The following is a 14,779-nucleotide window of genomic DNA, read 5'->3' as shown; positions in this document are numbered from 1 at the left end:
CAGACTTCTCATAGTGTTTTTTTTATCATTTTTATTGACATAGAGCAATAAGTTTTGGTTTTCCAAAGCAAAGCATTTTCCATCAGTACTTACCTATGTACCACGGCTCACAGACTGCGGATACTGGGCGATACTCCACTCACAGGGGGGGATATATCAAAGGGTATAAAATTTAGACTGGTGCAAACTACCCACAGTAACCAATCACAGCTCAGCTGTAGGCAGTGCTGAAAGGAAAGCTGAGCTGTGATTGGTTGATGTGGGCAGCTTGCACCAGTCTAAATTTTACACCCTTTAATAAATCTTCCCCACAGTGTTTACCCTCCCAAATAATACAAGACGCCGGCTCTTAAAAGGAATGTCCCACGTTAATGCTTATATTAAGTTTTTTTTTAATTCAACCTCATTAATGGTACAGCGCTGATTCTGCTGGTCTGGTCCTTTTGTCAACCCGCGGCCCTGTTCCCGATATCTTTGGCGTTTTATAAATATGTATGGAGCTCAAAGGCAGCGTGAGATGACATGCAGAGCCGGGCCATAGCTGATACTGGGGGAACACAGAAGGCGTGCGTTACCTGGGACAGTCATAGCCATCATATTTATAAAACGGCAAAGATATCATGAACCGGACTGCAGATTGACAAAAAAAAAAAAACAGACTGGCAGAATCAGTGCTTAAGCACTAGTAAGATCATATAGTAAAGTAATCATATAGTAAGATCATGTTTTAAAGTAATCACCACAGAGGAAGATAATATCATATTACAGAGGGATTTGGAGAAGCTGGAGGCTTGGGCAGAGAAATGGCAAATGAAGTTTAATGTGGATAAATGTAAGGTTGTGCATTTAGGCCGTAGAAAAAATAAGTACAGTTATGTGCTAAATAATAAAACACTGGGTAAAACTACTTCCGAAAAGGACCTGGGGGTATTGGTGGACAGTAAACTCAACTTTAGTGATCAGTGCCAGGCAGCAGCTGCCAAGGCTAATAACATCATGGGATGCATCAAAAGAGGCCGAGATGCTAAAGATGAGAACATAGTTTTGCCACTTTATAAATCACTGGTCAGACCACACATGGTATATACTGTATACAGCACCAGGCACCGGTATATAAGAAGGACACAGCTGAGTTGGAGCGGGTGCAGAGGAGGGCAACAAAGGTCAGTAAGGGAATGGGTGGGTTACAGTACCAGGACGGGTTATCACGCTTGGGGTTATTTACACTAGAAAAAAGACGTCTTAGGGGCGATCTGATCACAATGTACAAATATATGAATGGACAGTACAGAGATCTTTGTAGTGATCTTTTTACTTCTAGGTCAGTAACCATGACAAGGGGGCATCCTCTACATCTAAAGAAAAGAAAGTTTCACCCTCAGCATCGACGCGGGTTCTTTACTGTACAAGCGGTGAGACTGTGGAACTCTCTGCCCCATGATGTCATGGCTGATTCACTAAAAAAGTTCAAGGGAGGCCTGGATGCTTTTATTTAAAAATGTCAACCCTGAACCAATAGTACAGCATTGTTTCTCAAGCCGCGACCGGTTCGGGGGTTGGCCTGTCTCTCGGTGCCAGTATTTAGAAGAAAAAATAATTTTATCAATAGGGCATGGTGGGACGGGAAATCAAACTGGCGTGGCCTAGAGCATTTCCCTGATTCTAGTTCCATCCAGACTCTGAGAACATCTTTAACACTTACAATATGCAAAGCTGTGACACAAAGACAGGTACATTAAACTGCAGTCACTGATAGCAATCAGAGAGAGAACTATAATGCTTCATATAACAGAGACCAAGGCTCAGGGACCCATGTAAGTCTATGGAAGCAGCACAGGTGCATTGAGATAATGCAGATAATATCTCCTCACATGTTCTGTGTCTACAAAGAGAGGGGGAAGAGGGAGCAGCGCGTTGTCAAACAGGAGACAGAGAAGATGATTTTAGACATCCAGAGGGGTAACTATGATAAAAAAAAGACAGGGAAAGGATGCAAGATAGGTTATACATGTATATTAGATGTAGGGTGGTATTGAGAAGGGGGACTGTTTAGAATAGAATATTGTTTTTGTTACCTGGATAACCCCTTTAATTGATGTCCCCTTATTGTACAAGGCTGTTAAATCGATACATTATTCTTCAAACAACGACTGTATATAACATGAGCGCTAGATTTATATGGGTGAATAACTGGGTGAGAATGAAACTCAGTCTGCACTTTTTGTAGAAGACGTCACAGTAGAATGTAATGGAATCCAATATTGTATGTGAACATTTCAATAAAGTTTATGAGTTTAAATAAAACTAGAAGAATTCTGTGTGAGGCGGTGAGTGTTCCTGGTCATATATAGTTGTTTATCTTCTTTACCTTCGCTCTTCCCAGTAACTGCTGATCGCCTGCACATTCGTTTCCTGTTGGATCAGATCTTTGGTCGTGCAGCCCCTTCCTCGTGTGCATGTGATCTTGTTTGGTTTTACGCTTCCTGTTAGACACTCACTATATCTCATGCAGCTCGGAGGAGATGTACGTCCTCCCCCTGATATTACTGAGCCTGGATGGAGTCTATTCTGGTGAGTATATCCTCTGCTCGGGTGTCTGCTATATTACTGACCGTAACGCCGATATATCATAAATGACGACTTTTGAGGAGGATATAAACACTGTAAACGATCACAGCTCAGTCGTAAAAATAAAAGCTGAGCTGTGATTGGTTGATGTGGGCAGTTAACACCAGTGTCTATTTTACAAAGTTTGCAGGCTGTGTGCAGGCTGTGTTCACACATTCAAGATTTGACTTTTTGATTTTCCAGCTGTTTTGGGGGTAAGAAGTTGTTTTTGGTAAATGTACAAATATGCTGGGAATCTGTCTGACAATAGTTTCAGACAACAGTGACAATTCAAGGTTATTGGGCCTGTTCACACTGAGCAAAATTGGCGGAATTACGTGGCAGAGCTCTCCATTGCGGAATCCCGTCTGCCTCAGTGTCAAACAGTGTCTCTATGGGAGGGCTCGCACGCCTCTGCTGACATGGCGCTGTCATGTCGCGCGAGCCCCCCTCATGGGGGTATGTTGCAGTTGTCTGTGTGTTATGTAACCCTCTGTATGTCTCTCTTAGAGAGTCACTCTCTGCGGCATTACTACATTGGGGTCTCAGCTCCAGGGTCCGGCCTGCCTGAGTTCACCAGAGTGGGATACGTGGATGATCAGCAGACGGAGCTGTACAGCAGTGACACTGGCAGAACTGTCCCCGTGGCTCCGTGGATAAAAGAGAACGTGGCTCCGGAGTACTGGGAAGACGAAAGCAAGAGCGATAACGAAGACGAGGCTCTTTTCAGACATGAAGTGAACATTGGGATAAACTGGTTCAACCACAGCGAAGGTGGGAGATCTGATCCTCTATGTATTCATCTAAACATACTGTACTTCTTGGAATTTTTAGATTTTTCACATTGCTTCTGAATAAAATTATACATTTTAAATGGGGGTTTCTAGCTAACAGTACACTTATACCCTGGTGGACCCGTTATTAGTTGAAATGAATGAAACCAGGAGGCACAAATAGCTGCCACCACCTCCTGGTCTCCAGACATGCCGTTATTATGTTCCGAAGTCCCATTACCCAACCCGCCCGTTCCTGAGATTGGATCGCTTCGCTGAATCCCAGCGGGTGATTCCTGTAACAACAACAACAACAACAACAACAATAACAACAACAACAAAGTTATTTAATTAAAAAAACATCAAAAGTTCCCGGGCGGAAGCAGAAAGTTTAAGGAGCACTGTGCATCAAATAATTTCTGCTTTTGCCAGGCAAACCCCATAGCGGTCAGCTTGCTGTGTAGTAAGGAAGGAAGACTCCCAGGGCAGAGGGTATCTATTTCAATGATGAAAACCATGGTGGCCGGGGTCAGGGGATCCCAACTATCTGACATTTATGGCATTTTCTATGGATCACCAAGGGACAGAACTACACATGTAATATGGTTACGTCTATTCAAACACTGAATGGTGAAATTTAATAGTAGCATGCTGGACCTTCTATGTCCTTCAGAACCTCAGAGCTTATTAAGGCATAGATTACATAAGTTGACAAAATGGTTCTGCAGGAAGATTGCCCCAAATGGACAGGATTACGCCTCATGGTTGCTAAATATTGCCTGGAATTTTTGACATGTTCTTAACAGTTTTACCAGACCCCAGACGTGCCCCATAGTATAGGGTACAGGGAATGACGGAGGAGATCCAACTGTTCATCTCCCACTGATCCCAAAAATGTGGATGATCAGCTCCCCGTTCATTCTCTATGGGCCTCTCTGATCATTTTCTGTAGATAGGGGATAACTACGTCTTGAAATGGGAATATCCTTTTAGGATCAGGGGGCTGTAAAGGCCGAGGAAGCCAAGCTCCAATCATTGACTATACAACTCTTGTGGATGATGCATTGTCCTGCTGACCATCTCCTTCTGCTATGGGGAAAACTAATAAAGGGGTTATCTTAACATGTTCCTGTGTTCTGTGCAGGTTTCCATTTTCTGCAGGTGAAGTACGGCTGTGATCTGAGAGATGATGGCAGCACCAATGGGTATCATCAGTTCAGATACGACGGGAGAGATTTCATGTACCTGGACGTACCGACAGCGACATATATCCCCACCATGGCCGAGGCTCAGATCACTACAGACAGGTGGAACAGTCCAGATGTAAGAATGGGGGAATTGGAGAAGATTACTCTAGAGAATACATGTATCGAGACGCTGAAGACATACCTCAAGTATGGAAGAGAATATCTGGAGCGGAAAGGTGACGGCACTGATCATTATCTCTCTATCTTTACAATCTTTATTCTTGTAGGCAACCGTCAGGCATGTGTGCCAGAGAACAAAGAGCCACCTGCATTCATGTGGCTACACCTGGTGCCCATTACCCAGTAGTCGTCTCATAAACAGTGCGCTTATAGCTATTAGAGTAAGACCAGGGATAGGATGAAACAATGTCAGGAAAGTTAGACTTAAAGCAGAACTTTAGCCAAATCTAAAAATCCCGGGTGAGGAGAGGGTGGGGCGAACACAATAAAGAAGCTATACTTACCTGTCCCTGTGCCCCTGCTGCACAGCGTTACCAGCTCTATGTTGGCCTCTGGTCTTCAGTTTCTCCCGTCCTCAGGCATAGCCATGTCCTGGGGAGAAGTACCTGCGCAGCCAGTCACCAATGTCCTGTCCCTGTCACTGACATCACAAGATCGGGAGCTACAGGAGGCCAGCGAGGGTCTGTGAGCAGTGACAATGCACTGCAGAGACATGGGAGCAGGTAAGTATGATTTATTTATTATGTTCCTCTTACCCAGTGCCCACCCAGGATTTTTTTATTTGGCTGGAGTTCTCCTTTAAAGTTAATGTCACCAAAAGCCTAGACTAAATGTATTACAGTGGTGTGTACCCCAGCAAACACCATTTGCAGACAGGACAAGGTGGGCATTGCAGTGCCGCATCTGGTCACAGTCACATGGGCTCTTGCAGGATGTCCTAGAATGCTGCGAGGGCTCCTGTTCAGCTTATCCGTTGTTGTCCTCCTCTGGTGGTATCCCCCTCAGTTATGGACGGGATCATTCTAAATACCGTGCAGGGGTTTCAGCTTCACGTGTACTCTGGCTTTGAGGCCCACTCCGGGGAAGAGGAACCTAGGCTGCTCAACTCACCTCCTTAGGGTCCTATTCCACGGGCCGAGGAGGGCCCGATCAACGATGTAAACGAGTGTCGATCTGCTAGATCGCCGCTCGTTTACTGGGCCTATTCCACGGCCCGATGATCGTTGAGCGAGGGCTGCAAGGACATCGTTACCGATGTCCTTGCAGCCCTTGCAGCATCATACATTACCTGGCTGGAGGGCTTGTCCTCCGCTCCGTCTCCTCCCCGGGTCCCCCGCGCTCTATCTACTTAATGGCCGGTCAGCTGACAGGCCACACTCAGTCAATCACAGGCCGCGGCGGTCCAGGCCTGTGATTGGCTGAGTGCTCCGTCAACTGACCGGCCATTCAGAAGATAGAGCGCTCGGGACCCGGGGATGAAGACAGCGCGGAGAAGAAGCCCTGCAGCCAGGTAATGTATGATGATTCTGCTGCTGTTTCTTCTCAAATCGTCGATCGCCCGCCGCGCACCGCTATTCAACCGTAGCAATGCGCGGTGGGGGAACGATGATTTTAGGTCTGGCCCTAAATGAACGATCAGCCAATGACATGATCATCGGCTGATCATTCTCTCTATTTCACCGAACGATAATCGGCCGAATCGGGCCAAATGGGGCCGATCCGGCCGATTATCGTTACTGTGGAATAGGGCCCTTACTCTACTATAGCCTACTCAACACTGACTAGCTTTAACAGGATTTACTCCCTCAGGCTAAGGAAGGCTGGGGTTGAGTGAAGGATCCCCGACCTCTTAGGGTTTTCCCACCATACATCTATGAGCAATGTAAAGCTTATGGCTTGTTTCCTTGCAGTCTCAAAAAATACAACTATTCTTTCTGCTTCCCCTCCATACAGATGCCTTATTGGTTTGGCTAAATGTGAAGGTGTTCATAATAGGGGAAAGAGAATAAGCCGCTATGAATCAACTCTGGTGGGGCCATATTGCCCTGGAGAACAGAGATTAGACATTTTGAGTTGCCCCATCCTTCTTGCCCCCATATATCTGTTATAATGGAAGTCTTGACGTCCCATACACATTATCTGGACACCCAGTCCTTGCAAAATCATTAGGTTTACCCATAATTAATCTAATGTAATTGGCCACTTTAACATACACTGTCGTTATACTATGCATGGAATACAATACAGTATATGGTCATACAATACCGTTTCAGTTGGCTTAGGGACACTGATAACCATTCATCTAGTGTAATTTAGACCATATAATGGTCTATGGAGACAAACTGTATACATTTTATTTTTTCTCTTGTAGTTCGGCCTGGGGTGAGGGTCACAGGTCGGGAATCAGGAGACATTACAACACTTTACTGTCTGGTGTATGGATTCCAGCCCCGAGCTGTGGATGTGAAGTGGGTGAAGAACAGGATAGATGACATCCCCACAGATGAGACCACAGGTGTCCTCCCCAATCCTGACGGCACCTATCAGATCAGGGTCACCGCAGAAGTGATCCCCAAAGATGGCGACAGCTACTCCTGTTATGTGGATCACAGCAGCCTGGAGGAGCCGCTCCTTGTCAGATGGGGTGAGTTGTATCCATACTGGGGGAGCCGCTCCTTGTCAGATGGGGTGAGTTGTATCCATACTGGGGGAGCCGCTCCTTGTCAGATGGGGTGAGTTGTATACATACTGGGGGAGCCGCTCCTTGTCAGATGGGGTGAGTTGTATACATACTGGAGGAGCCGCTCCTTGTCAGGTGGGGTGAGTTGTATCCATACTGGGTGAGCCGCTCCTTGTTAGATGGGGTGAGTTGTATCCATACTGGGGAAGCCACTCCTTGTCAGATGGGGTGAGTTGTATCCATACTGGGGGAGCCGCTCCTTGTCAGATGGGGTGAGTTGTATCCATACTGGAGGAGCCGCTCCTTGTCAGATGGGGGGAGTTGTATCCATACTGGAGGAGCCGCTCCTTTTCAGATGGGGTGAGTTGTATCCATACTGGGGGAGCCGCTCCTTGTCAGATGGAGGGAGTTGTATCCATACTGGAGGAGCCGCTCCTTTTCAGATGGGGTGAGTTGTATCCATACTGGGTGAGACGCTCCTTGTCAGATGGGGTGAGTTGTATCCATACTGGGGGAGACGCTCCCTGTCAGATGGGGTGAGTTGTATCCATACTGGGGGAGCCGCTCCTTGTCAGATGGGGTGAGTTGTATCCATACTGGGGGAGCCGCTCCTTGTCAGATGGGGTGAGTTGTATCCATACTGGGGGAGCCGCTCCTGGTCAGATGGGGTGAATAACAGATGTTATTCTTATGTATATATTGAATCTCTATAAGTGTTAGCATCTTCTCATTAATTCTTCATTTTTCCTTTAAGAACCAAAGCAGCACTCCCCCCTGGCTGTGATCATTGGTGCGGTGGCCATTGTCCTTGTTTTCCCGTCCGTCGTTGCTGTACTTATATACAGAAGTAAGTGTCCGGAATAAAGGGCTGGAGCAGTTTGTATAGTGACATATGGCGGCAATAGGGGAAATGCCACCATTGAGATAAATGGTAAATTTCTAACTTCCTGCAGTCACCATTAGGGGGAGCTCAAGATATATTATTTAGAAGACTGTAACCTGCTATTATGTTCCCATGGGGCCAAGAATGCTGAGAACCAAGGTCATTTTCTTACCTTCATTTTCAGCTAACTTAGGCGGTTTAGTGCATTGCGGGTGGGGCTTCAGCCCTCATTGCACCGATCAGATAAAGGAGGATTCCAACCTCTAACACTTTTGGTCTCATTACCAAGGACCCCCCCCCCCCCCAATCCATCTCATAGTACTTACATTGGCATTTATTTTATTATTTTTTTGCTAATTTGATGTCCCTTGTCTTGTTTCAGGAAAGAACCACCCTTACACGGCGGCCAGCAGTAAGTACTCTGGTATTTGCTTTGTAGCTTAAATCTGATAAATTTAGGGTCAAAATGTGATCCAGGACTAACATTCGACTACCACAGATTGTTCATCCATTACCAGCAACTAGTGCTCAACTACTACTGCCTGATCCTCCACTACTACTGTCTGCTGCTCCACTACTACTGTCTGCTGCTCCACTAGTACTGTCTGATGCTCCACTACTACTGTCTGATCCTCCACTACTACTGTCTGCTGCTCCTCTACTATTGTCTGATGCTCCACTACTACTGTCTGATCCTCCACTACTACTGTCTGATCCTCCACTACTACTGTCTGATCCTCCACTACTACTATCTGATCCTCCACTACTACTGTCTGATGCCTTATTACTACTGTCTGATCCTCCACTACTACTGTTTGATCCTCCACTACTACTGTCTGATGCCTCATTACTACTGTCTGCTGCTCCACTATTACTGTCTGCTGCTCCACTATTACTGTCTGCTGATGCTCCACCACTACTGTCTGCTGCTCCACTACTACTGTCTGATGCCCCACTACTACTGTCTAATGCGCCACTATTACTGTCTGATGCCCCACTACTACGGTGTGCTGCTCCACTACTACTGTCTGATCCTCCACTACTACTGTCTGATGCTCCACTACTACTGTCTGATGCACCACTACTACTGTCTGATGCTCTACTACTACTGTCTGATGCTCCACTACTACTGTATAATGCTCCACTACTACTGCCTGATGCTCCACTACTACTGACTGATGCTCCACTACTACTGTCTGATGCTCCACTACTACTGACTGATGCTCCACTATTACTGTCTGATGCTCCACTACTACTGTCTAATGCTCCACTACTACTGTCATGCCCCACTACTACTGTCTCATGCTCCACTACTACTGTTTAATGCTCCACTACTACTGTCTGCTGCTGCACCACTGCTACTACTACTACTGTCTAATGCTCCACTACTACTGTCTGCTGCTTCCCTACTACTGTCTGAACCTCCACTAGTACTTTCTGCTGCTCCACTATTACTGCCTGATGCTCCACCACTACTGCCTGATGCTCCACTACTACTGTCTAATGCTCCATAACTAGTGCCTGATGCCCCACTACTACTGTCTGCTGCTGCTCCACTACTACTGTCTGCTGCTCCTCTACTACTGTCTGCTGCTGCTCCACTACTACTGTCTGATGCTCCACTACTACTGTCTGCTGCTGCTCCTCCACTGCTACTGTCTGCTGCTCCACTACTACTGTCTGATCCTCCACTACTACTGTCTGCTGCTCCACTACTACTGTCTGCTGCTGCTCCACTACTACTGCCTGATGCTCCACTACTACTGTCTGCTGCTCCTATCCTACTGTCTGATGCGCCACTACTACTGTCTGATGCGCCACTACTACTGTCTGATGCTCCACTACTACTGTCTGCTGCTGCACCACTGCTACTACTACTACTGTCTAATGCTCCACTACTACTGTCTGCTGCTTCCCTACTACTGTCTGAACCTCCACTAGTACTTTCTGCTGCTCCACTATTACTGCCTGATGCTCCACCACTACTGCCTGATGCTCCACTACTACTGTCTAATGCTCCATAACTAGTGCCTGATGCCCCACTACTACTGTCTGCTGCTGCTCCACTACTACTGTCTGCTGCTGCTCCACTACTACTGTCTGCTGCTGCTCCACTACTACTGTCTGATGCTCCACTACTACTGTCTGCTGCTGCTCCTCCACTGCTACTGTCTGCTGCTCCACTACTACTGTCTGATCCTCCACTACTACTGTCTGCTGCTCCACTACTACTGTCTGCTGCTGCTCCACTACTACTGCCTGATGCTCCACTACTACTGTCTGCTGCTCCTATCCTACTGTCTGATGCGCCACTACTACTGTCTGATGCGCCACTACTACTGTCTGATGCTCCACTACTACTGTCTGCTGCTCCACTACTACTGTCTGCTGCTCCATTACTACTGTCTGCTGCTGCTCCACTACTACTGTCTGATGCTCCACTACTACTGTCTGCTGCTCCACTACTACTGTCTGATGCTCCACTACTACTGTCTGATGCTCCACTACTACTGTCTGCTGCTCCAATACTACATGACATTCCACATATTTTAGACAGCTGAAAAAGGGGTTCACTGGGCTAAAGCAAAATTATCTCCTGGCCTGGTGATTGTATAAATATAATAAACACATCATACTCACTTCCTCGTTCCCTGAGTTGCAGCACTGATGCCCCTCTTCCTCAGCTGATCTCTACACTGCTTCTTCCAGATTGTTTGCGATCCTCTCCATACAGAATCTGCCTGCTCAGCCAATCAGTGGCCCCAGTGCTGTTCTGTCTTAGTCACTGATTGGCTGGGCAGCCAGGTCCTTTGCTGCTGGGACGGCACACAACCCAGAAGGAGCAGAGACAAGCAAAGGATTAGGAGCTTCAGCATAGAAACTGTGAAGGAGTATTGTATAGTATATAGTATAGAAGAAAAGTGAGTATAGTATATAGTATAGCAGAAAAGTGAGTATAGTATATAGTATAGCAGAAGAGTGAGTATAGTATATAGTATAGCAGAAGAGTGAGTATAGTATATAGTATAGCAGAAGAGTGAGTATAGTATATAGTATAGCAGAAGAGTGAGTATAGTATATAGTATAGCAGAAGAGTGAGTATAGTATATAGTATAGCAGAAGAGTACGTATAGTATATAGTATAGCAGAAGAGTGAGTATAGTATATAGTATAGTAGAAGAGTACGTATAGTATATAGTATAGCAGAAGAGTGAGTATAGTATATAGTATAGCAGAAGAGTGAGTATAGTATATAGTATAGCAGAAGAGTACGTATAGTATATAGTATAGCAGAAGAGTGAGTATAGTATATAGTATAGCAGAAGAGTGAGTATAGTATATAGTATAGCAGAAGAGTACGTATAGTATATAGTATAGCAGAAGAGTACGTATAGTATATAGTATAGCAGAAGAGTGAGTATAGTATATAGTATAGCAGAAGAGTGAGTATAGTATATAGTATAGCAGAAGAGTGAGTATAGTATATAGTATAGCAGAAGAGTACGTATAGTATATAGTATAGCAGAAGAGTGAGTATAGTATATAGTATAGCAGAAGAGTGAGTATAGTATATAGTATAGCAGAAGAGTGAGTATAGTATATAGTATAGCAGAAGAGTGAGTATAGTATATAGTATAGCAGAAGAGTGAGTATAGTATATAGTATAGCAGAAGAGTACGTATAGTATATAGTATAGCAGAAGAGTGAGTATAGTATATAGTATAGCAGAAGAGTGAGTATAGTATATAGTATAGCAGAAGAGTGAGTATAGTATATAGTATAGCAGAAGAGTGAGTATAGTATATAGTATAGCAGAAGAGTGAGTATAGTATTTTTATTATTTTTATACAATCTGGAGAAAATATTGGTTTTGCCCAGACAAGAGAACTGCAACACGGGATGAGGAAGTAACGTATAAAGCCCTGTTCCCGCTGCCTCATCTAACAATATACTTAAGTTTTGAGTCCTTAATTGAAGCATAATATAATATTTTAAGGGAAAAAAACAATTGGAGCATTTGTGCCGGCCGCTATTGAGGAATATCTACCCCTTTAAGAGTAATAACTGGATGCTTCGCCAGGGTGGGCTACATATTATTTATCAGCACGGTTTGCCTGGGATGACGGTCTGATAGATTAGGAAATATTACGGATTTCTGATCGTGTCTCCTATATCTTTTAATCATTTTTAGATGTAGGAATGAGAGAAGATGAAGGACACCCGGGGACATAAGCTGCGGAGATTCTGTTGTTCTACCTCCTGACTGTCCGTTACCTCGTGTTTTATCAAATATATATATTTCTAAGAAATCCGCCACATAAAGGAAAAAACAGTCTAAATGATACAATGTTCTATCTAAAATCTTATGAGGGAAAAGCCTATATGGCAGCATGGGAACTATGATAAAGCTGCAGTATGATGTCTAAACTGTACACAGAGCCCCAGAGTGACTCGAATAATAATCTGATGGGGGTAGTAGTGCCGATCACTACATGATATTACTTGGATACATTACCTCAGTCACCGTGCTGTATACCTCTGCTTATGTGGTGTCCCACCACGGGTGCTACTAGTATGTTGCACCCCTGTACTCCAAGTCTGTACTCCAAGTAACTATGGTAATGAAGTAGTACCTAAGTTTTGCCACAAGATGTCACTGTTGTATGTAACTGTACTTGTATATTGCACAGCTGTAGGTAACTAAAGGGTTATTGTTTGCTGTAATCTGTACACCAATGAGAACCTTCTCTTCTTCTCTATCTCTAAGCTCCTTTCTTTCTATGCTCTCCTCTCCACCACTCACAGGGGACATTACACCTCCTTTAGGAAGTTGTCACATAGGGAGAGGAAGCACACACCTAGTCAGAGTAGCCGTGTAATCTGAAGTGTGGTGGTGAACAGACGCACATGGGAGACGCAGACACCAGTTTCTTGAAAGCAGCACTTCTACACACTATGCAGTGTTAAGCTACTCCCAGGAGAGGACAAATCAGAGAACACCCTAACCCACGCCAAGAACAAGTCTAAAAGTGCAGGACAGTATCCTGAAACAAGAAGAACTGATCCGGATAGAGCAAAGATTCTCGCAGCGCAGGTGTAACCAGGTAATTTGGCCACCAGGTAACAAGGTCTGGGGCTTGTGTCACCCTCATAGGACGGGTCACCCAACACTGGTGGGCAACAGGTGGTACACGACGGTTAAGGTCAAAACACGGGCACAAGTAAATGTCTACTTTCAAGCCTTCAGTATTCTACTTCTTCTTCTAAAGTTCCGGCAGAGCACACTTCTACCCTGGGATGGGACTCTCAGCACAGACTCCTCTCCACTACTCTGAACTTGAAGCACCAACGCCTTCCACTGTTCTGGACTCTTAGTACAAACTCCTTTCTACTGCTCTCAGCTCTTCTACTCTAAAGATTCTCAGTACAGATTTTGTTTCGTCAAGTCTACAGTCTGCTATCAGCTACTGTACAAAGTATTCTTTCAGTAAAGAAGATTTATTTATGGTAACAGGACTCAGTGATTATTGCTCAAGCACCTACACAGCAGACATCACATCCTTGGGTCACCTCCCCTTTCTGTGGGTGGCGGTACCGATAGTCCGGGTGGGTCACAACTCCACTCCGCACCACAGAGATAAGTACCCAAGGGAGCCCGTAACAGCCCGGCAAGTCACCGACCACAGGGGAAAGGGTATAGCTCGCCACTCTAAACTAAAAGCAGGTGTGCCACCATACCTGTGTGCTCACGTGGCACTGGCGTCACGACAATCTACCATCTGGCTGAGCTATATTCCGACCAACCACCACAGCAGTGGCAAAACACAGCACCATCTAGCAAGTGACCGGTCGAGCGTACACCACACTTATATAGATGACGCCTGAATGTCTGACTTACTGTATTTCTGGATAATTTTTGTGTGAGTAATTTGTGAGTAATGGAGTCTGTTTAATAATCTCCAGTCTTCCAGTACTTATCAGCCTCTGTATGTCCTGCAGGAAGTGGTGTATTATTTCCAGTCTGACACAGTGCTCCCTGCTGCCACTTCCTGTCAGGAACTGTCCCAAGCAGGAGCAAATCCATATTAGATAACCTCTCCTTCTCTCCAGACTGGAAAGAATACACCACTTCCTGCAGGACATACAGCAGCTGATAAGTATACTTCACATTTTTAAATAGAAGTAAATTACAAATCCATTTAACTTTCTGACTCCAGTTGATTTGAAAGAAAAATATTTTCGCCGGAGTACCCCTATAACACAGGAAAAAGAAGACAAAGTTATTGTTTAGAATTTTTTGTATTCTCTTAATATATCTATGTGAAATTCATATGGAATATTCAGGACTGGACTGAATATTCAGGGATCATCGAACCTGTGTCTGACTTTTCTTTTTGTTTCTTTGGAAGTTCAGATTTCATGACCGTTAGCGACACTTACATCGGTTGCCTGTGATTTCTAATCGGTAATTTTGGCTGCCATTTCCAGCATGGTATGTGTATATCCCGTCTGACTGGTCCCATATAGCTACAATACTTTTTGTGTGGCTGATCTTCAATCTAGTAGTAGATGTGGATTTACACCAAAAGGAAAAAATGCTGAACTTACGTAGCAAGAATAATCAATC

The 14,779-nt window shown here is 45.0% G+C and overlaps 1 protein-coding gene across 1 annotated transcript; it reads left to right on the top strand.

The window, feature by feature from the left end:
• The first annotated feature begins 2,379 nt into the window (after positions 1-2,379).
• Positions 2,380-13,663, top strand: LOC138802334 (class I histocompatibility antigen, F10 alpha chain-like). The gene is made up of 7 exons (XM_069985524.1): positions 2,380-2,571; positions 3,118-3,381; positions 4,525-4,803; positions 6,960-7,232; positions 8,023-8,115; positions 8,534-8,563; positions 12,344-13,663. Exons 1-7 carry the CDS (start codon positions 2,523-2,525, stop codon positions 12,382-12,384), a joined length of 1,029 nt encoding a protein of 342 aa, XP_069841625.1. The 5' UTR covers positions 2,380-2,522; the 3' UTR covers positions 12,385-13,663.
• The last annotated feature ends 1,116 nt before the right edge of the window (positions 13,664-14,779 follow it).

This window comes from Dendropsophus ebraccatus, chromosome 10 (assembly GCF_027789765.1).
Source record: "Dendropsophus ebraccatus isolate aDenEbr1 chromosome 10, aDenEbr1.pat, whole genome shotgun sequence".
NCBI lineage: Eukaryota > Metazoa > Chordata > Amphibia > Anura > Hylidae > Dendropsophus > Dendropsophus ebraccatus.
The sequence above is the reverse complement of the archived record's forward strand: the minus strand, read 5'-3'. Positions and strand labels throughout refer to the sequence as shown.